This window comes from Citrus sinensis, chromosome 4, assembly GCF_022201045.2.
Source record: "Citrus sinensis cultivar Valencia sweet orange chromosome 4, DVS_A1.0, whole genome shotgun sequence".
NCBI lineage: Eukaryota > Viridiplantae > Streptophyta > Magnoliopsida > Sapindales > Rutaceae > Citrus > Citrus sinensis.
Window position 1 is genome coordinate 117457 of NC_068559.1, and position 21496 is coordinate 138952.

General features: G+C 35.8%; 4 protein-coding genes across 5 annotated transcripts; 3 read left to right on the top strand and 1 right to left on the bottom strand.

The window, feature by feature from the left end:
- The first annotated feature begins 622 nt into the window (after positions 1-622).
- Positions 623-3443, top strand: LOC102624808 (16 kDa phloem protein 1). The gene is made up of 5 exons (XM_006486414.4): positions 623-1054; positions 1368-1433; positions 1722-1860; positions 2798-2933; positions 3276-3443. The coding sequence occupies exons 1-5, from the start codon at positions 988-990 to the stop codon at positions 3327-3329; spliced, it is 462 nt and encodes a 153-aa protein (XP_006486477.1). The 5' UTR covers positions 623-987; the 3' UTR covers positions 3330-3443.
- Positions 3444-3676: 233 nt separating this feature from the next.
- On the top strand, positions 3677-7222 carry LOC102622299 (uncharacterized). Its single transcript, XM_006486481.4, has 9 exons — positions 3677-4746; positions 4891-5007; positions 5080-5401; positions 5509-5890; positions 5993-6092; positions 6189-6248; positions 6338-6421; positions 6537-6644; positions 6743-7222. The coding sequence occupies exons 1-9, from the start codon at positions 4675-4677 to the stop codon at positions 7079-7081; spliced, it is 1584 nt and encodes a 527-aa protein (XP_006486544.1). The 5' UTR covers positions 3677-4674; the 3' UTR covers positions 7082-7222.
- Positions 7223-7355: 133 nt separating this feature from the next.
- On the bottom strand, positions 7356-14780 carry LOC102624526 (AP3-complex subunit beta-A). The gene is made up of 11 exons (XM_006486413.4): positions 14106-14780; positions 13920-13996; positions 13548-13797; positions 12499-13122; positions 11664-11837; positions 11255-11381; positions 11065-11174; positions 10632-10832; positions 9088-10091; positions 8029-8298; positions 7356-7880 (listed from the first exon to the last, which is right to left on the bottom strand). Exons 1-11 carry the CDS (start codon positions 14322-14324, stop codon positions 7514-7516), a joined length of 3423 nt encoding a protein of 1140 aa, XP_006486476.1. The 5' UTR covers positions 14325-14780; the 3' UTR covers positions 7356-7513.
- A 1277-nt stretch (positions 14781-16057) lies between these two features.
- Positions 16058-21416, top strand: LOC102624060 (protein INVOLVED IN DE NOVO 2). 2 transcript variants are annotated; one of them, XM_006486411.4, is made up of 8 exons: positions 16059-16432; positions 17472-18410; positions 18636-18817; positions 18918-19007; positions 19112-19399; positions 19948-20157; positions 20792-21033; positions 21120-21416. In XM_006486411.4, exons 2-7 carry the CDS (start codon positions 17501-17503, stop codon positions 21029-21031), a joined length of 1920 nt encoding a protein of 639 aa, XP_006486474.1. In that variant the 5' UTR covers positions 16059-16432; positions 17472-17500; the 3' UTR covers positions 21032-21033; positions 21120-21416. The 2 variants fall into 2 exon arrangements, with proteins under 2 accessions (XP_015388179.1, XP_006486474.1); XM_015532693.3 differs by lacking the exons at positions 20792-21033; positions 21120-21416 and adding an exon at positions 20228-20486 and having other exon boundaries at positions 16058-16432.
- The last annotated feature ends 80 nt before the right edge of the window (positions 21417-21496 follow it).

Genomic DNA, 21496 nt, shown 5'->3' on the forward strand with positions numbered 1-21496 from the left:
GGCAGGACCGGCGAATCAGTCCAGAAAAAATGAGAGATCCAATCATCCAAAGGCTTGTTCAATCTCTTTATGGTTGAAGCCACACATCGGGTATCCGTATCTCTAACCTTCAAATATGAGCAATTGGTCGATCAGGGGAGAAAATAGCTAATTAGGGTGTGTGTGCTCGGAGTATGGCATCGCATTAATTTATTACCGACCTATATTCGTCAATTTAATACGCTATTTTGTTGCATTGCACGAACTTGAGGTGACCTTGGATTTGTGTTATGTTCCGACTTTTGTCTCAGGCATTAAATATATTTTCATTATATTCTAATTATTATTATAGTAAATAACATATATTATATTTATATATTTTTAATTAATAAAAAATTAATTTTTATAATTAATAATGATATATAATCATATAAACTTTTAAAAACAACAATATTAATATAATACAGTAAAACGTCAAACGCGGCATAATATTATGAATATAAGAAGGAAGAAGCCATTCTCAAAGTCAAATATATGTATAGGAAGAAGCCAATATGGCGTGAAGCCGAATGAGGCCACTATATATTACATATGTTACGTTTACTAACGGTGGAGGGAAGGATTAAATGATAATGAGTTTATTGATTATATAATGTACCACATTTATGTATTTATTTATGTATGAGGAATTAACGCACGAATTTGAGTTGGCAAATAAGGTGATCTTTCGCTGTTCATTCGTATTAGTATAATAATTAGTGAATAAAGAATAATATTGACTGAGTAGAGGTCATTGGTGGTTGGATCATCAGATTCAACCCACCACGGCAGGTAAATGTGAATGTAATACCGTTGATTGATTCAAGCCAAGACAGAGAAGAGAGTCGGAAGACTCTTCCTTCCTTTGATTTGAATTTCAAAGGCCAAAAAGCATCTGTCTGTCTGTCTGTCTGTCTCTCTCATTTTGAAAAGTGAAAAGTGAAAGCTTTGGCTTAGCTGAGGAAGAAGATGGCTATTGGGTTGTTGGAAGTACTTCTTGAGAGTGCTAAAGGTCTTGCCAACACCGATTTCTTAGGTAATTTACTTCTTGCTTGTCTCTTCTGATGCAAAAGGTTTGATTTATTTTATTTTTATTTATTAAAAGTGCTGTCTTTGTGAAAAATTGCCTATTAATTTCAGCTGATATAGTTATGTACTTATGTTCATGGAGTGAGTGAGAGTACTTCAAAACTCATTATTGATGATGTGATGCCATTCCATTGTAATTTTACCAGTCAAGTCATTGAATATAATGTTTTTGTTGTCTGTTACAACAAAATATAATATGTGAACTAAAGTTTTTTTTTTTTTTTTTTGGGATATGATTTGCTTGTGATCTGTGCTGGTAGGTGATATTGATCCCTATGTTATAATACAATACAAAACCCAAGAGCGCACAAGCAGCGTGGCTCAAGGTTAGTTCAATTCACACCATTACCCTACATCTATTCTCAGGATTTTTTTCTTTTTTGGATGGGGGTTTTGACACGGGGTTCTGTCAAAAGCACTTATAGATATCCAAAACTGCTTTTCATGTGCTTTTTGTTTTATGTTTATAATTTACTTGGTGTCAATTCAATATGACTGTGCGCAACATAACTGCAAATGGATTTACTTGTGTTGGAAAAGAAGAGTTGAGGATTGCATAGTGGCTCTAGTTCAGTGTGAACTTCGTCTATAAGGCATATTGACAAATAATGTAGGTCGTGGTGGGAGTTGGACATGGAATGAAAGATTCACCTTCAGGGTGGAGTATCCAGGGTCTGGTGGCCAGTACAAGCTCATTCTCAAAATCATGGACAAGGATACCTTTACTAAGGATGACTTCCTTGGTGAAGCCACGTAAGTCCATGTTACTATCAGTCTTAAAATCACTATATATATATTTTTTTTTGGAACAAAAAATGAATAAATAAGTCCAAAGTTTTGAGCTTGGGTATGTTCTTTTCTTTCTTTGTACATAATTTCACTACCCAAAGAGAATGTTCAACTTACAGTCACTGCAAAATTTCATTTGTGTTAATCTACTTGCTTTATTCACCTCCTGGATATATAACATGGAGGTTTCCTATATGGTGTTGATACTGATATCTGTCTTGGGTTTTGATGAAATGGCATCTTTCCCGTGGACATGTGCACTAAATCCCTTTTTTCAACAAATATGTCTGCTAACTAATTCCAATAACAAGAAGAACCAACTATTTAGCTGAGTAATGCCAAGCAAAAGGTAAAATATAGCTGAACAGAAACTGATTTGAGAGGATCACATAGCTCTGTTTGACCTCTAGATGTTTTTGCGTGTCACAACTGAAGGCAAACTCTTTGTGTTGGATTACATAGTTATCCATCTATCATTTGGTCCTTTAGGATTACCTAAATTTGCTTTACATATGTCAACTTAATAGTTTATCCAAAAATCATTCTAAATCCTTCCCGAAGATGAGATAGATAACTAAGTATCACGCCACTTGAATGATCTATACACTACTCATTGGTGAGGATAACTACTTTTAACTAAACTATTGGTAAGGTTCATCAGACCTCACCAATATGTCTTTGTCAATATATTTGAAGTAAAATTGATTTTCGTGAAACCACACTAATAAAAGCCACCATAATGTTCAATGAAAGGCTTCTTCACAGTCCTATTTATGAGACTTCCTGTCACAAAAACAATCATAGTACTTATATTGTTGAGAATATATACATTGCCAAACAATCCAATATCTCTCTTATGATGTGACTAAATAGTGGTGGTACATTGATTTTCCGCTTCTAGAATCTATGTGGAGGATCTTTTGGCACAAGGAATGGAGAATGGAACTGCTGAACTACATTCTCGCAAATATAGTGTAGTTCAAGCTGATGGAACTTACTTTGGAGAGATTCAAGTTGGTCTGAGTATGACCCACAAGGTACCTTTAACATTTTCATGATCCATCTCTTTCAAGATGTTGGACAAGGCATGCATGATGCATCAACGTATACCATATCCATTTGTGTAGCTTACAATATGGCCATACGAATATTGCATGCCGATTTGACATGAGATCAATTGTGCTGAATTCTCAAAAAGGTGGTTATTTGATTTGACATGAGATCAATTGTGCTGAATTCTCAAAAAGGTGGTTATTTTTAGTGCATAACACACCTTGGAAAATTGAGCTAAAGTGACGGATATTTATTTGGTAGGGTTCTTAATTTTTCTTCTTCCTTTGCTCTCTTGTGGGTTCATATGTTGTTGTTTCCTCGAACAGGTCGAGGTGGAAACTGACAGAGACTTTGGAGGATGGAAGGAAAGTGATTTTTAGCTCTCTTAACTTCTCTACAAGTTCAGATGCTTGAATTAGTTGTGAATCTGAAGAATGCTATGCAACTCTTCTGTTGTTGATCTAAAATCAATAAAGTTAGCAATTTTATGCAGAGATCCCTGAATCTCTTACGTGCCTATATCATCTATGATCTATGTCAAGAAAACTGAAATGCATTTGCTTGTATAATGTGCAATGAACCTTTTTTGTGATTGCATATATGATGTGTCCCTCCCTGTATAAACTCACCTTACGTTGGGAACTGTTAAACCAATGATATAAAATCACCTATGATAATCTTGTCATCGCCAAGGCTTTTTCATATATATATAATTTTTTTTTCCTCGAGTGTGTGTTTAAATTTTAATTAGAAATGGTCCAAAATGGACATTAGGGATTATTAAATTATCGATTCTGAAACGCTGCTCATGCTCTGTTGCCCCGTCGAAACTCAGGTGGTGCCTGGTAGAGGGAGGCTTCTAGATTTAACCACAGAAAGACAGCGGATGTCGGATTCTGATTTGCTTCGTTTGATTTGATGTAAATGAAAGTCTGCCAGAATTTGAAAAAAAAAAAAAAATGAAGATTGAATCCGGCTATGAGAAAGTCTGTGGCTATCCACAAAAATTAAAATGGAAACAAAAATTGTTGGTCATTTATTAAATTTTATTAAAAATGAAAAGGCATCCAAAATTAATAAACAAATTGGACGTTTTATAACTGTTCATGGGGTTCACGTCACCACCACCTCCAGAGCAGGGTTCATGTGATGGCCCTGCACTAACTCCAACTTAAATTTCATTTACAGCTCTCATTTTCTCAATTCCTTCCTTCCACCGCAAGTTTAATTCTGTTATATGTGAAGCTCATAGTCATGCATGCATGTGACTCTTACAAAATACATATATGCATGCACTTCTAATACCACCCACGATCTTTCATTCCTTTCCTACAAACGACCATCTCCCCACTTTATTATACTTGGTATCTGCTATTACCATGTCCCAACTTCATGCTTAATTTAATTTTTTAGCAGTAAATTTGGTTTCTGATGAATTAGGCGGCATTGACCACTGAGTTCAGCTGAAGTGAGTGAGAGGTTTTGATTTTTATGAAATAAGGATATGATGTTGTTATTCTAAGAGAGTTTTGATCTTTGCCCCGTTTTTTTTTTTTGGTTAGATAAGAGTCCCTATTTGTATTTGGTCCCCTCTTTAAGCGTATTTGTTTTCTTTATTAAATTTTTTCCTTATTCGAATTAGGGGGAAAGGGTCTGAAAAAAAATTCAGTTTTTGTCTTTCCTTCGGCTTCCGTTTTGGGTTTCTTTTCTCTTTAATTTGTGTGAATGACGAAATTTGAAGACTTCTTGATTGAAAAGAAAGATGAGAAGCAGAAAAGGCTTGAACTTGAGGAGCAGGTGAGAAATGAAAATTATCGGCCATTTTTTTTACCTGGGTTGTTTTTGAGTTATGATATATATATATATATACATATACATATACATATATATATATAGTTGAGTTTACTAATGAGTGAGTGCACATACTCTATGTCAATATAGGTTGAGAATTTGCAAGCAGAATTAGATGGTGAAGTGACACTCAATAAAGTTTTGCAATGTGCACTTCATGGGCCTGTCATGTCACATCCTTGTCTTTCCTCATTGCTTCCACCGCAGGTAACAACACTTTCAAAGGTTTAGTGTCAATTCAATGGAGATTACAAAGACTAGGCGGAATTGCAAATGCAGGTTCAGGCGCTTCTTGCTGAAATGGCAATGGTGGAGGAAGAGATAATTTGGCTAGAGAGAAAAGTTGAAGAGCTGAAAATGGGACTGTATCATGAAAAGAAACTAACCAAGGAAAGGAAAATGAAGCACCAGAGTAGATTGCCACGAGCAAATCACTTGCTACGTGGACAGGCAAGTCCTTCAGGCCTCACTAAGGATCTCCAAGTTAGAACTAGATCACAACATTATGAAGAATTCAGAAGAGAAAGAAAGAAGAGTTTTCGAAGAGCTTCTGCAGGTTCTGCTTCAGAGCTCCTTAGCTTCACCCCTGCAGCTTCTTCTGGTAGGCTTTTTTCTAAGCTGCTTCGAACAGAAGAATCAGGGGGAAAAAATTGTAACATAATTTTGCTTTGTTTTGTTTTGTTCTGTGGTTTTGGTTGTTCTTAACAGAAGAGTTTTATGAAAAGCCAAGGAAGCAAACCTGTAGAATCCCAAAACATTGTCGTGTTGACAAAGAAACCAGCAGTGAGAAACCAAATGTGCTATCAGAAGAACTGATCAAATGCTTGATAGGAATATTTCTAGACATAAACCAAGCATCACATGATAGAGAAGGATCAGCCGTTGTTCCAAAGCTTGGTCTCTCCTGCATCAACTCTAAAGGCTTTGCTATCAACCAAAACGCATCAAAGCTTGATCCTTATGGGATATTGCCAGATTTAGATGGCAGAATAAGAGACATAGGGCCATACAAGAATCTAATTCAGATCACAAGAAGCTCATTGGATATCAATCGTTTCACGGAATGTAAGCCGGCGCTGAGAAAATTGAGGTTGATTCCTGGTTCTTTAAACAAACAATATATTGTCACTTAAAACATTTATGACCGAAAGGATTCATCTTTGTATTTTCTTCTATTTATTTTATGTTGCAGGGTTTTGATGGATCAACTATCTGATGTGGACCTGACATTCTTGACTTATAAGCAGAAACTGGCATTCTGGATCAACATATACAATGCCTGCATAATGCATGTAATATAAAACATCTTGAAGCTTCATTATTAAGCAGAATCAGATAACAATTACATGAAGAAACTTAACAGCTCTCTACTTTTTATCAAATTCCAGGCATTTCTAGAACACGGGTTGCCTTCGACACAGGATAAACAGCTGGCTCTTATGAACAAGGTAGACCATTGCTCTCTCAATTGATCGATCATCAACGAGGTTTAATTCCAGTTCACTTTGCTGATGACCACGAAATTATTTTGGTCCAGGCTGCGCTGAACGTGGGTGGCATAGTATTGAACGCTCTGGGGATTGAGCATTTTATTCTCCGGCATCCAAGCAACTTTGCATCTGTAAGTTAAGACAGTTGTCGGCTACTTTCTAATTTATGCATTAATTCTTCCTGCCCAACATTTTACTCTACAAGCTTCTTTTAAATTAGCTGCTCAATTCTGTTCTTGTTTACAGGATCCTTCATACCAGAAGGAAATGCTCCTATGGCATGCATATGGACTGGGCTATCCAGAACCCAACATCACATTCGCACTTTGCAGAGGCAGCTGGTCTTCTCCAGCCGTAAGTATTTGTACCCCTTGTACCAACGCACTAGGAGTGTATTGCAAGTGTTGTAATGGAAAGGAGTTTTGAATTAAATGAGATTGTCTGAAATGCAGTTAAGAGTCTATACTCCACGTGAAGTAGCGAATGAATTGGAAAGAGCGAAAGTGGAATACTTGGAAGCTTCAGTGGGAGTCACAAGCAAGAGAAAGATTTTGGTACCAAAGCTCCTGAAGTGGCACATGAAAGACTTTTCAGACGACATGGAATCACTTCTGGAATGGATTTACAGCCAATTGCCGCGTTCTGGATCACTGAAAAGATTGATTATGGAGTGCCGAGAAGGAGAAATGAAAACTCCTGTATCAAAAATGGTGGAAACTCAACCTTATGAATCTGAGTTCCGCTATCTGCTGCCCTTTGAAATGACGGTAAGAGAACACCAGAACAAATAACAATCGTCTTTTGGTGACAGCACTTTTGTAAAGGAAAAACAGTTTGGTTTCACAACCTTTGTGTTGTCATAATTTCCACGACTTTGTAACATGGATGTGTTCTATTTGGGTTATATTATTATTCGATTGATAGAGGAGTTTAGACAAATAATACCGAGTAGCATAGACATCGGAAAACCAGTAAGAAAAAGAAACTAGACATAATATAATCACATGCAAGTCATTTAATTATAAATAAAATAAAAAGAACACCAAAAATAAATAACACCACCCGAGAAAAAGTAGAGAGTCGATATTGTTCTGCTGCCGTGCTGTGCACCATACAATATAAGAAACAACCGGAAAATTCAGAACAACCGCCATAAATTAACCAACGAAATTATAAAATGCGACAAAATAATTACCAGTATTCGTTTTCACTCCTATTAACGACTAGGTGTTCAAAGAGGATTCGACTAAGAAATTCACAATTCTGTTTAATAGATTTAAGCCGAATACAGTTTCTTCACAATTGACTTTGGCAGAGACCTTCAATGGTTCGGAGCATTTTCCTTCAACGGTAATGGTGATTAAGCAAGGAACGGAGTTGCCCAAGATCTCACTGCTGAACCGCAAGGACAAACCTGATGCATCGTCAAACTTGGCAGCAACCGGCATATCCACAGATACAAGAAAAATATTTGCATTGCTTAGCATCTTTGATGCTAGGCTTTCACATATTACAAGATATTTGTCTTTCAGTAACAAACTCTCATCCGTGTCCTTATCTACCTCCCCAAGGTGGTCAGTGAAGGTGCAGCTGTACAATTACAAGAAATCTAGTCAAGCATATCAAAACATGACAAATGATACCAAGGACAACAGGATTCATGCAGGAAATAAAACGCTAAGAAAAATTATTTTCAGGCTAAGAAAAATAACATTGAGTTCAATAAACAAGAGACCACCTCCTTGCATACTCGAACATTCCTGGTAGACGGGATTCCATTGCTATGAAGGTTTCCATGTCCATTGGAAGGGGTTTTATGAAATATCCAATGTCAGGCCGCAACTTAACAGGAAGCTTCTTGCCATTACAATGTAGGGCCAGCTTTAGAGGCAGTAGATGGTGATGGAAGCGAACCTCAAGTATCCTTTTCAACGTCTGCCCAGGTTCCAGAGATGTAATCTCCTCCATGGGAACTAATGTTGGCAAATCGCTCTGAGGTGTCAAGGAGCTGCAGTATCCAGAGGAGTCAGGAAAATTAGTGTTCAAAGAGGTAAGAAGCAAAATCCTTGTAAAAGTAATTAAGACCAAAGAAACACAGCAAAGACACAGCATCCCGAAGGAAACGCTAACGTGAAAATCTACCTATGTTGAACAGAAAACCAAGCAGGTTTGCAGACTATATTAGCAAAACATGGACCATGACCTGTAAAGTGTACAAAATACAACATCAAATATTCTTCTAAAGGTTGACACAACAACTACCATTGTCATGCAGCATCATAATTGAAATATAAGATACCAACCAATGGTCCCGAAACTGAAGTTCGTTGTGTCACTTAAATTCAGTCAAGTAGATCCCCTCAAATATAAGAGTTTGTTGTGTCACTTAAGTTCGTTGTGTCACTTAAAATATAAAATACTACTTTGAAGATGGATGTGCTCAAAATTACAGCTAATCTCAGAACTCTAACACATCCATTGGAAAGCCAAATGAGCATCTAAATGTCTACCATGAACAACAAAGCAAGATCTTTTTCACTCATCTCAAACTACAAACAAACTAGAAAGACATGCTCAGATTGTCACGATGTCCATACATTTTCCAGGACTGGACTCTGGAAATCCCAGCCAAAGGGTGTGACATTAGATTTGATGCCACTTGCACATGAGAAATGGCACCAAAAATATCCATGGGACCTAGATACTAAAACTTCACAAAACAGTGCCCTTCAACAATTAGACCAAAATTTCACCAATATTGAACCGTTTAAATATATTAAAAAAAAAGGAAAATCACCTTGCAGTCGTAGCCAATGTTAGGTCAGCTAAATCTAAGGCTTTGTGAGACTCTTCATCCACCAAAGTTACTTCTGACATGGTTTCTGAAGAGCAGTTCTCAAAGAAAGTTTCTAGACATACAAGTTGAGGAGATATGGTTGAAGCTTCAGATGAAAATGAATAATACACCTTCAAGCCATTTCCATTTGCAGGATCCAAGAGTGTATAGCTTTTAGCTTTAACTTGACGTCCAATATTCCCGATAGAAATTCTTGCTGAAGACTGACGGACTTGAATTTGTTCAGATGCACTCGGGCTTGATGAACCAGGTTGCTCATCCAACCATGACTCAAGAGCCCTCTTTGACATCATTCCCTCCAGATCAGGAAAGCCAGAATGAGAGGCTCCATTCTCATTGCTACAAGCAATTCCAGCATCTGAAATTTGAATCAGTGGATCACAATTTCTATCACCTTCACTTGCAGAATCACCAGTACCACTGTTGTCACTTAAGCCAGGGATAGATTGCTGAGAATCATAGTTTGAACCACTTTCCCCATCCAAAGATCCAGATGTGTCAGGATCATCAGTTCCATTAGAGCTACTGCCAGTCCATTCCTCCCCTAATGCAGTTGTCCTGTCAATCGAGTTTGAGAACTGACCGAGGTCATCACACAGCGAACTACAGGGTTTTGGAAGAGGTTCATATCCCGGAGCTGCATGAAGAACTATTTGCGAAAGAGATCCAGGAAGATAAAACCTGTCATTGATAGGTTCAGAAGCTGCTAGGTTTGCTTGTTTCCTAAAAATGCATTCCACGAGTACATGAGGCAGGTCCTTATTTTCTTGTAGAGCATTTGTTTCCTCTGGCACTTGAGAACATAAATTATGTGAAAAAAGTTTCTTAAAGAAACGTGCTCGGTCACGAACATCATAGTTCAGATCACATTCAGCCAGTTCAAGCAGATAGCTGAAAAGTCTTGTAATTGTCCACATATCTCCACCTTTTGCACATAATAGGACCTGTTAGAAAAGAAAGAATAAAGCCATGATTTCGCTTCAGCATCAGAAGGAAACAGCAAAAGATGCACTCTCAAAGAAACATCCTGAATTAACATCTTATGAGGTATTCTGATCTCAGAAGCCAATTGTATTTTTCTAGTCAATACTCCATTCAAGCATTGAACCTTACAATTGATAAAAAAAAGACAATTTTTGCTACCCGCAGTAGCTCTCACAAGCCAGGAGCACTTCAGTTCTCAGAGATCAGAAAAATACAATATACTGCAGAACTTTTACCCAATAAAGCAGAGGTGGAGACCAACATTTAAGCACAGTACATGTGGGAATGGACTAAATATGAAAGCACGGGCACTGCAGAGAAAAAGAGAATCAATTGATTTTTTTACACTACAAACTGACTTTAATAATAAGTACGAATTATAACCAAATGATTGAAACCGTCACTAAAATCAAAAAATAAGGGTAATTTGGGAACGTGGAACAATGAGAAGACCTGAAACACTTTTCTAGTATAATCAAATGCCAGGTTCTTAAGAGTACCTTAATGGTGGTATTGAGAATCTGAAGCTTTGTTTCAACTGCCTCTGATTTGAAGCACCAAGCTAGATACTTGAGTACAGTGGTCAGCATCCTTGGAATTTTCACTCCTACAGAACTGTACTCTCCCACCATCCAAATAATCATCACACGTGCTTCAGGCACCTTGATTGAATCCAAACTACGAAACAACTGAATTATAACCTTCAAAATAAAAGGAGATCACTTATCTGCAACACAAAGCGAAGATACACAAGCAGCACCAGAATATAGAACAAGGAAAAATATATCTTTTTTAAGATAATGTGAAAGCCAAATTTTTTATTCTACTTCTACCCTTTCTAAAGCATTTCTAGGATTCAGGTATTATAAGCATAAAAAAGCCAACTGGAAATGTATAGCAGCAGCTTAACAGATAGAGTAAAAGAGAAGATACCTTCTCATGACAGGATGGATCTTGCTTAATAATTGATTTAATGGAAATTATTGATTGAATCAAAACATCAGCTTCTCCATTCCCAGATTCAATATCACTAGTAAGCAATTCTGCAATTTTGAGCCTTCTCAGGAAAATAAGCAAACAAAACCAGAATAGATCAATACAGAACAAGTCAGTTATGACAGACCTTGTCTAATCAGGGCTAACAGCCCTTCTACACACGTGTTAGCCATTTTCGGAAGCTTTCGTGCACATAAACCTATGGCAGCAACAGTATCTGCAGCAAATCTCCTGTCTGGATCTCTAATATAATCCTACCAACACACTATTAAGATAAGCATGAATCCAAGCACTTGAAACATGTAAATCTTATGTGTGCATGCATGCATACTCTCAGTGCAAGTAAGTGTGTATGTAAGTACATAAAGACAAGTCTAGGAGTTGATCAACAAACACAAAACAGATGTATAAGCATAAAGACATTCACATGTATGTATGTACGTATCCAAAAGTTCCCAGAATGAAGAAATCCATACATAAGGCAGCCAACTTTTTAAAGTAATGAGAAAGAAAACCATGAAAACAGAAAATACTACCTGAAACTCTTTAAAAACAGATGAAATGGATGACTCTGTAACAATAGAAGACAGTATCTCAAGCTTCAAAGCTTTAGATTGATATGAGTCTGAAGAAGATACGAAAAAGTCTTCATAATGTGGCACAAAGAGATGAGGCAGTGCTTTAGCAAACACTTGAATGTTGCAAAGAACCTGCAGCGATCAAAAGTCACAATCATCCTTACCAGTTACCAAATATATACTGAAAATATGGCAAATCCTCAGCAGATTGACCAATATCCAAAATTTAGCGCTGGAAAATGCAGAATGGATTGCCACATATACAAGAATCACAGAATTTTTTAGTTTCATGTGAACCTTCAAAGGACATTCCCCAATATCACACACATCATCTAAAATTTTGACACAGTAACATAACAAAAAGCAGAACTGGGTATAACAACACTCAAAAATCAAAACCATATCAAAATACTACATGCTGATAGACATTTATGGCATTTGTGTATCCAGCTTAGAAAGAAATCCACTTAAATTCTTTTTTCAAATGTGATTTTTGGGAAATAGTTTAAGAACCGCACATTCTGATGTTTAAAAGAACCAAAATATCTTAAGGATTTCTTGTACTCTAATGTTAGGAGCTCAAAAACTAATAGGATTTCTTGTACTCTAGTGTTAGGAGCTCAAAAACTAATCTCTTGAAACTTTGATTTACATAAATTCACTAAAACGGAACATTACAAGGTCTCCTCAATAGAGAGTTATAAATAATGCATATGCGCATACCAAAGTATGCACCAGAAGATAGGGAATACAAGTTATATATAAAAAATAAATAAATAAATAAAGGAAATACCACATATTTTGAAGCACCAGATGATCTCAAAATGAACAATAGTGGTTTAACAATTCTCTTGACATCCTCCTTTGGAGACATAATCCAGTGTACACCAGCTGCAGCAAGTACCACTGCACTATTGTGACTCCATAGCAATGGGGATGTGCACTGAAGTAGGAGCTTCACATCGTCATTAGTCTTGCCAGATGTAAATCGAGCACCATTTAAATCAGACGAACGTGCATTGGTGTCACTTGACCTTGTTAAGTATTCACCTAACCCTTCAATATAAGACCTTGAGACCAAATTTACTAATTCAGAGTCGTATGTCCTACTTGGGATCCCATTGTCTTCGAGTGCAACGTTGACATCAAAAACATCCTTTTCGGAGTGGGAACTCTCTATACAAAGCAAAGAAGACATAATTGATTCTTTTACAAGCCCATGACTGGCAACTACATAACGAAGAAGAATCTCGATCAAGAGTATCTGACCCCACTCTTCCACATCAGGAAGAATTTGGCATAAGTTTCTATAATTTCTCCCAATCAATGTAAAGTTATTTGGACAAATTGAAGCAAATGCAGCAGCAGCAGCTCCAACTACTCCAGGGGAACGATCATTTAGCAAAATCCCCACTATCTGCATAAGATAATGCATTTTATGTTTATCAAGCGAATCAATATTAACAATTCAGGTATACATAATTGTATAATCTTGAATATGCTATACCGGTTCTAAAACATTGCCACTTATGAATGACACAGCAACTAGCAAGTATGAAGCATCCTTTTTAATAAAATATATACTGCTGATTAATTAAAATAAATAAATAAAAAGAAACATTTTCTATGTTGAAGTTAACAAACAATAATGTTAAGGATCTCAAAATTTGAGTCCCAACGCTATGTTCTCCTCATCTATTAAATGATGGATTTCACAACTTATAAAAGTACCTAACCACCATTCGATGGATGAATGTCACATCAGTTGCGGCTCAAATTAAGACTTAAATGTTGGGATGCCTAGAATTGCTCTAAAGTTAAACAAATGGATATTCGCCAGACCTCTTCAATAGCAGAAGTAATTTCCTCTTGTCGTAGTTCATGCAACTTTGGAAGAGCATTGGCGGCACATTTTCTAACAAAAACGGATGGATCTCTAGCACACTTTCCCACAGCCACAAGAACAAGAGGTGAAATTACATGTAGACGGATTCCTGCCATGGCACGCAGAGCCCATGCTCTCACCAATGGATTGGGATCCCCCAAATCTTTCTGAAAGCAATTGATCGATAACAAAGCTTCATTGGGGCGCCTAGATAATCAAGAGAACACAAATGCAATTCAAGTGAATCATCTGAAAAAGCTACACAATTTTACATCATTACATCAAACTGAACAAAAAAGAATCAGCATGAATACTACAAAAGAACATACTTTTCAGCATAATGCAAGAGGTACAAGTAAACCAGCTTCTTTACTTCCAAGGACTGAGATGCAACATTCTTAACCACCTGTAATTTGCAAGTAATTCGAATTATGAAATAAAAGCAAGCAGTGGCAGGGTCACAGAACAACACATAATATGAATGAAACCAAATCAAATAGTCAATGGAGTCAAACCTGAGGGAAGAAATTGGAGACATCGAAGCCTTGAGCAATGAGCGCGAGAAGTCGCTTAAGAGCCTCGCACTTTTCGGAATCGAATCGGCTCTCCAGTAATGCACCGATGTTTACGTCTTCAGGATCGTCGTAGAGGTGAGCATCCGTACCAATTCGGAAAACTAGTGACGACGCCGCCTTGCTCAGTGTCTCTGATGTGCCGGCAAATTGCGGAAACATTCTTTTTTCTTTCTTTTCGCTATCTGCTTTTTTTTTCCTTTACGAATAAATAATACTTACACGTTGTAATTTGTGAGATGATGAAGTGAAGGTGATTCAAGTCGACCTCAGTTTCAGTTGTGAATGAACGAATCAGCGAGGAACGGAGAATGAGATGATGAGTTCTGTTTGGTAAGTTGAAGAAGCACGCCCGGATCGGGGAAAGGATGCCATTTCTCTCCGGGTTTGGATATTTTGGTGGCTGCTTGCTGAACTGGATTGGTGCATATTGGTGGGTCCAATGGTCGACGGTCCATTCACTTAAAACTCAAGGCTAACCCATTTTTAGCCCAACGACACGAAGCTCGTCGCCGGCCCATAACCTGAGAACTTGTTTTGGTCAAAAGTCAAAACACAGAGATAGAGAACACAAACTACGATACTGTTGTTGCTTCTGCATGTTGGCTGTTGTTGCAGTCTTGCAGAAGAGAATCTATTTACTATTTACCACGGCTCGATATTAACTCAGTTCCTCCAGCGCGTGCCCAAGCTTAGCTATTTTGGAAACAAATTATTGAGCCTATCATTTAAGACTCCTTTTTATAAAACTTTTTAAATATAGTTTATTTAATTAAAATTTTTGTCATTGGAGTTTTATAAGTGGGATATCATCAACAATAATTTTAATTGTTAGATTGATAAGAGGAACTTTTATTAAAAGTTATTAAATTATTTGAATAAGTAAGTTTTTTAAAGTTATACCATTAAAAAATGAAATAAATTTATTAAATAAGTCAAAGAATAAAATTGTAAAATATATTTTAGATAAAAGTTAAAAATTTAAACTTTTCCTAGTTGAGAAAAAATAATTTATTTAATTTTTAAAAACTTTACTCAAAAGACAACCAAACAACGATTAAAATTTTAAAAAGAACTTATAGAATTAAATAAATACTTATACCATTAGATAAGTTCTAGATAGGCACTAATTCAAAGAGAAACTGAAACATATCATTTGAATCAAGACAATAAGTGACCAAAATATTATTAAAATACTTAAACATAAAATAAAATTTTAAATATTTTGTGTTTAATAAAAAATTACATATATTTATTTAGGTGTGTATTTCTATTTTTTTTCATATCACACCTTCTCAAAAAAGTGAGGTGAAATTTTACTTCATTATCATATTTATTTTCAAGTAAAACTCAAGGTGTTTGGGTCTTTTAATAATTTCAAGAATTTTGTCATGCACATGAATCAATATTATTTTTATTATAATATTTAAACATGAATATTAAACTTTTTAAATCAATTAAATCTGTTAAATTTTTATCAATTAAGAGCACAACAATATAGCAAGAGAAATATATATATATAAAAAAAAAAAGCAAATAAGAGATATAACACTTAGAAAAGAATTTAATTCAATCTCAAGTATATACAAATAAGGAGATGAGCTCTTTTTTTACAGTCACATAACCATACGAATGAAATAAATGTTTAGTAAATAAATATATAATTAGTCATATATGCTTATAAAATAGTGAAATTTCCGAAAGATGAAAAGTTGTTTAATGAGACGTTAAATGTTAGTTTGATTAACATTCGCGTAAATTATAATTATTCCATAATAAAATCATAATTTTAAGCTATTTGACTTATTTAATTCTAGAAATACATCTTACAAAGAATATAAATGAATTTAATAGTAAAAATAGCAATTAAATGGAACATTTCCAATAATAATAATAATAATATAGAGGGGGGGGGGGGAAACACCTGAAGAGGCTGGTGGCGTGCGCGTGAGAGAGCGCAACGAGCATCTGAAGGTAGGGAGACCGAGTCGCAGCTCACAGAATCCAACACACTGAAACAGTAGTGAAGTCAGTGGCAGCTTTAACAGAATCAGTGAAAACCCTAGACCACCCTAGTGTGTTTGAGTGTGTGGCTCGCGCTCTCTCTCCCTCTCTCTCCCTCTCTCTCTATGTCTGTCAATTGTCATAACTAATTACACCAAATTCTATCAAATCAGATCTCACAAATGCATAATCTTTTAACCGCTCCAAGCCAGTGCTAGTTACACAGCCCTCAGCTGCTCAACCTCCAACTCCAACTCCAATTTTGAGTAAGTCAGCGTCTCTCTCACTCTTATTTTAGCTAAATTCGTTTTAAATTCATGCATTTTTGTCAAAATGTACTCAATTTCATGTTATTTTGGAAGACTGTCAGCTCGTACATTGCAATTCAGCTAATTCCAGTATTAATACTATTATTTATTATTATATTTTTAATGTTTTTCTTCGTATTTCAGCTGATTTTAGTAAGTTTCTTCAAACCCATTAAAAAAAAAATGCACGCTTTTATTTTTCTAATTCATATTTTTAACATTATAATCTACTCATTTGGATATTAGTTTTGTTTATTTGTTTTTAAATACTTTTCTATTTTTTAAAATTTTTTTACTCTCTTGTGATTTAGCTCACTGTAAATATAGTTATTTGTTAATTCGCTATTTAGGAAGGAAATTTTAGTCAGTGCAGGTATGTGTCTATGTCCAATGTCTATTGATTTTTTTTTTCCTTTTGCTATTTATTTTGGTAACTTTAGATTATTCATGTGATTATTGGAGTTATTTCCACAATGACATTGCTATTATTCAACTTGCAAGCATTGCCCAAATGTTTCGTCTTTTTATTAAGAAAAAAAATGTATTCACTTTATTTGCTGGGCAGGTAGTGGGATCAGTGAATGATCATTCTATATTGCGTTGTTCATGTGGAATATTTCTGTGAAGTTTTTGTATTTTTGTCTCACGATGATTTAATTTATTCACTTGATGGAAAATTTTGCTTGCTTTATTCATACTTTTCCTCTAGTACAAAAAGTTTTGTCTAGGGCAGTTTAGATGGTTGTTATTTAGAATTCCTTGTATATTCTAGTGAATTCTATGGTAAGTTGTTCTTATGCTTTCAATCTCCTCCCTTGGGGAATGACTTGATTGAATGATTTTATTAATTCTTTATGGAGTTTGTGTTTTATATTTAATGGCATTAACATAAAATCTAAAGAATGTAAATTGTCTGGATAAAATGTTGTCATTTTGTTTCTCGGTTCCTTAGGCTCTATGTGCGCAGAACTCACTTCTCAACTATATTGTAATTCAGGTGCCGTCTGAGATTCAACACGAAGTTCAATGGAACACAGCTCAGAAGAGGATTCAGACATAAGTGAATCTGAAATGCTCAAGTACGAAGATAAATCTTACAAAAAATTAAAGAGTGGAAACCACAGTGTGAAAATCTCAGATGAAGCTTTTACTTGTCCATACTGTCCCAAGAAACGAAAGCAAGAATACCTTTATAAGGATCTCCTTCAACATGCTTCTGGGGTGGGCAATAGTACTTCAAATAAAAGAAGTGCAAAAGAAAAGGCAAATCATCTAGCTCTGGCAAAATACTTGGAGAAAGATCTACGAGACGCAGGCAGTCCTTCAAAACCTGTGAATGAGGGTGATCCTCTGACTGGTTGTAGCCATGATGAGAAGTTTGTGTGGCCTTGGACAGGTATTGTTGTGAATATTCCTACTAGAAGGGCAGAGGACGGGCGGTCTGTGGGAGAAAGTGGATCCAAGTTGAGGGATGAACTGATTAGGAGAGGGTTCAACCCCACAAGAGTTCATCCACTGTGGAACTTTCGGGGCCATTCAGGATGCGCTGTTGTAGAATTCCACAAAGATTGGCCAGGGTTACATAATGCCATGTCCTTTGAGAAAGCTTATGAGGCAGATCATCATGGAAAAAAGGATTGGTATGCTAGTAATCAAGAAAAATCTGGTCTTTATGCGTGGGTTGCCCGTTCTGATGACTACAATTTAAAAAACATCATTGGAGATCACCTGCGCAAGATTGGAGACCTTAAAACCATTTCTGAAATGATGGAGGAAGAAGCTCGAAAGCAGAATCTTCTTGTTTCTAATCTGACAAACATGATTGAGGTCAAAGACAAGCATTTGGAAGAGATGAAGGAAAGATTCACTGAGACTTCGAACTCTGTTGAGAAGTTAATGGAAGAGAAAGATAGGCTTCTTCAGTCATATAATGAAGGTCGGTTGTCATAGAATTTAATAATTATCTAGAAATAATCATGAATATCCTAGGACATTAAGTAATTAATTTTTTAGCCATTCTATTGTTATCACTATATCTTCTTTGACCATTAGGAAGAGTACATGAGATTCTTTTCTTTTGAATGTTACATGTACTTGTTATTTTTGATACCATGAAATTGTGGTATCATTCACTTATGCCCTTCTTTTTATAAATTCAAAGAGATAAAGAAGATACAACTTAGCGCACGAGACCACTTTCAGAGAATTTTTACTGACCATGAAAAACTCAAGTTGCAATTGGAGTCTCAGAAAAAAGAGCTCGAGTTACGTGGCGAAGAACTGGAAAAGCGAGAGACGCAGAATGAAAATGACAGAAAAATTCTGGCCGAGGAAATTGAAAAGGTACTGATGCTGTTACTTTGAGTATTTGTTTTTTGGTCTTATATGTCATGTCGGAAAAAGCTAAAAGGTGTGGTTGTAAACAAATTTTATTCTCTTCTAGAATGCCATGAGAAACAATTCGCTTCAATTGGCTTCATTGGTACAACAGAAGGCTGATGAAAATGTTAGGAAGCTAGCCGAAGATCAGAAGGTTTGTCTTCCTTAAATGCTCTGGTTGTAACCACAATTCATGCATATCAATTACTCAAAGCCAGACAATAGATGACTATCATTGCAACTTTTAATCTCATACAGAAGCAGAAAGAAGACCTTCATAACAGAATAATTCAACTGGAAAAACAACTGGATGCAAAACAAGCACTGGCACTGGAAATCGAGCGACTGAAGGGCTCATTAAATGTGATGAAGCATATGGGAGATGACGGTGATATAGAGGTTCTGCAAAAGATGGAAACTGTGCTTAAAGATTTGAGAGAAAAGGAAGGAGAACTTGATGATCTGGAAGCATTGAACCAGACTCTAATCATAAGAGAACGTAAAAGTAATGATGAGCTGCAGGATGCTCGTAAAGAATTGATTAATGTGAGTATTTGTTCTTCCATTAGTCTAGATATCTACTCCAGCAGTTAGCCGTATGATTTCCATTTAGATGGTTCCCCTAATCTTGGGAAGCTTACAAATCGTGACAATTTTTAATGTACTCTTGACCTCTTTCTATTTCTGAATTTATTTCACTTACCCGAACTGATCTTTCACAGTACTGCAGATGATAGATCTGAACTGAAGAAATGAATTTGAATAGATCACTGTGCTGTATCTGTTCTTGTGCTATTAGATAATTATCTGTAATTGATGGGAGAAATAAGTGAGGTGACTCAGTAACTCATGAGTGAATGAGAAAATCAGAAAACTCTAGGTTTTAAATTATGATTATGCTGGAAGGATTTTCACTGTCAGTAATTTATGTAATTGCCTTCTTTGGTGTATGATGAGGTCCAATGTTCATCTTTAAATGATTTGTGAATGCTGGTTTAAGACTTATTATTGGTTCTTTAAGTCTGCTCAATGCTTTTTAACCCTCTCTACAAGTTTCCCTAGCTTGTGAGGATGCTGATCGACTCTTTTCATAGGCCTTAAAAGAATTAGCAGGTCGTGCTCATATTGGTCTCAAGAGAATGGGAGAACTTGACAATAAACCTTTTCTTGAAGTAATGAATCGAAAGTATAATGAGGAAGAAGCGGAAGAGAGAGCTTCGGAATTGTGCTCATTATGGGAGGAGTATCTTAAGGATCCAGATTGGCATCCCTTCAAAGTCATTACAGCTGAAGGGAAACATAAGGTGTGCATTTCATTGATCTCAAAATTTGATTTGTCCATGTTCTAAGTTATTTTTCTATTTATTTCCTTAGGTGTTTAGCAGAGTATCTCTCCAGAATGCTGGAATTGATTTTCCAAGCATATTAGGGAACTTTTATTGTGTTGTAACACTGTACTTTTATTTTCAAGCATTTGAGAAGAGATGAAACTGTCAGAGTACTTGTATCATAGTTTCAAAGTTTTAGTGATCTCTCTCTCTCACAGTGTTCCGTGTATTTTCAAACAAAATGCACAAAAACATTTGTACCGAACTCTTCTTTGTATATATTTGCAATGATGATTGTTCAAATTTGTCTCTTGTTTCAAAAAATTCAGCAGTTGGACATTGTTATGGCTGTGCATTTCATTTATGTTGGTTCTTGACATGCTTTGCCTGGTTAAATGTATTTATGGATGGATATCCATGTCTTAGATGGCAAAGTGTGCTTTGATATATAATTATGAAGAACTGCTCTGGTGAATTTAATGAGAAAAATATTTGATTGGTCCAAATTCAAGATATATTTTAATTTTCTTTATATGCCTTTTCTTGTCCAACATCACTTTCCTTCCCTTTAAATGTGCAATAGTTTTCATAAAGTATGCTACTCATTCAGGAAATAATAAACGAAGAAGATGAAAAATTGAAAGGTCTGAAGAAAGAAATGGGTGAAGAAGTGTACATTGCAGTGACCACAGCTTTGGTAGAGATCAATGAATACAATCCAAGTGGGAGGTATATAACCTCGGAGTTGTGGAATTATAAAGAAGGGAGAAAGGCTACTCTACAAGAGGGAGTAGCATTTTTAATGAAACAATGGAAATTATTAGTTCACCGCAAGGGAGGCATCGCTTGAAGGTTTGCATGTTTCATTTTAAGTATTATACGGTGACCAAAAAAAACTAAATGTTTTGACATTATTTTCATACTGACTTTGGTTACAGGAAATGAATTTTTTCATTTGCTCAAATGGAGCTTTATACCTGGAAACTGGGGAGGTATAGCGAAAGCCCCATTGGGTCATGTAAATTATTGTATCGTGTAATGGGATTTCTTTAAATAACTATATTCATGTTTAGCATGTATCTCTGAAACTCTATGGTGGTATTGGGAAAAAAGTGTAGGTGAAAGAACCATCTGACTGTAAATTTAATCATTTTATTTTTCATATGCTGATTGTTAATTTAATCCAAAAAGATGTTAAAATTTGGACAATGAAGCAGAGGCAAGGATTTGTGTTTTGTTCGCCTACAAGATTCTCATTTTATGCTTGTTGATGCTTATTAGTTGTGCAGAACTCTACAATTACTTGAGTTTGATT

Excerpts from the sequence above, each read along its gene's own strand:
- LOC102624808 (XM_006486414.4), top strand. The coding sequence starts at position 988 with ATGGCTATTGGGTTGTTGGAAGTACTTCTTGAGAGTGCTAAAGGTCTT. Across the intron at positions 1,055-1,367 it reads TGCCAACACCGATTTCTTAG|GTGATATTGATCCCTATGTT; the intron begins GTAATTTACTTC and ends CTGTGCTGGTAG. Across the intron at positions 2,934-3,275 it reads GTCTGAGTATGACCCACAAG|GTCGAGGTGGAAACTGACAG; the intron begins GTACCTTTAACA and ends TTCCTCGAACAG.
- LOC102624060 (XM_006486411.4), top strand. The coding sequence starts at position 17,501 with ATGGAACACAGCTCAGAAGAGGATTCAGACATAAGTGAATCTGAAATG. Across the intron at positions 18,818-18,917 it reads TGGCCGAGGAAATTGAAAAG|AATGCCATGAGAAACAATTC; the intron begins GTACTGATGCTG and ends ATTCTCTTCTAG. Across the intron at positions 19,400-19,947 it reads CTCGTAAAGAATTGATTAAT|GCCTTAAAAGAATTAGCAGG; the intron begins GTGAGTATTTGT and ends CTCTTTTCATAG.
- LOC102624526 (XM_006486413.4), bottom strand. The coding sequence starts at position 14,324 with ATGTTTCCGCAATTTGCCGGCACATCAGAGACACTGAGCAAGGCGGCG. Across the intron at positions 13,997-14,105 it reads TCTCCAATTTCTTCCCTCAG|GTGGTTAAGAATGTTGCATC; the intron begins GTTTGACTCCAT and ends TGCAAATTACAG. Across the intron at positions 13,798-13,919 it reads CTCTTGCATTATGCTGAAAA|GCGCCCCAATGAAGCTTTGT; the intron begins GTATGTTCTTTT and ends TTGATTATCTAG.
- LOC102622299 (XM_006486481.4), top strand. The coding sequence starts at position 4,675 with ATGACGAAATTTGAAGACTTCTTGATTGAAAAGAAAGATGAGAAGCAG. Across the intron at positions 5,891-5,992 it reads CCGGCGCTGAGAAAATTGAG|GGTTTTGATGGATCAACTAT; the intron begins GTTGATTCCTGG and ends TTTATGTTGCAG. Across the intron at positions 6,249-6,337 it reads AGCTGGCTCTTATGAACAAG|GCTGCGCTGAACGTGGGTGG; the intron begins GTAGACCATTGC and ends ATTTTGGTCCAG.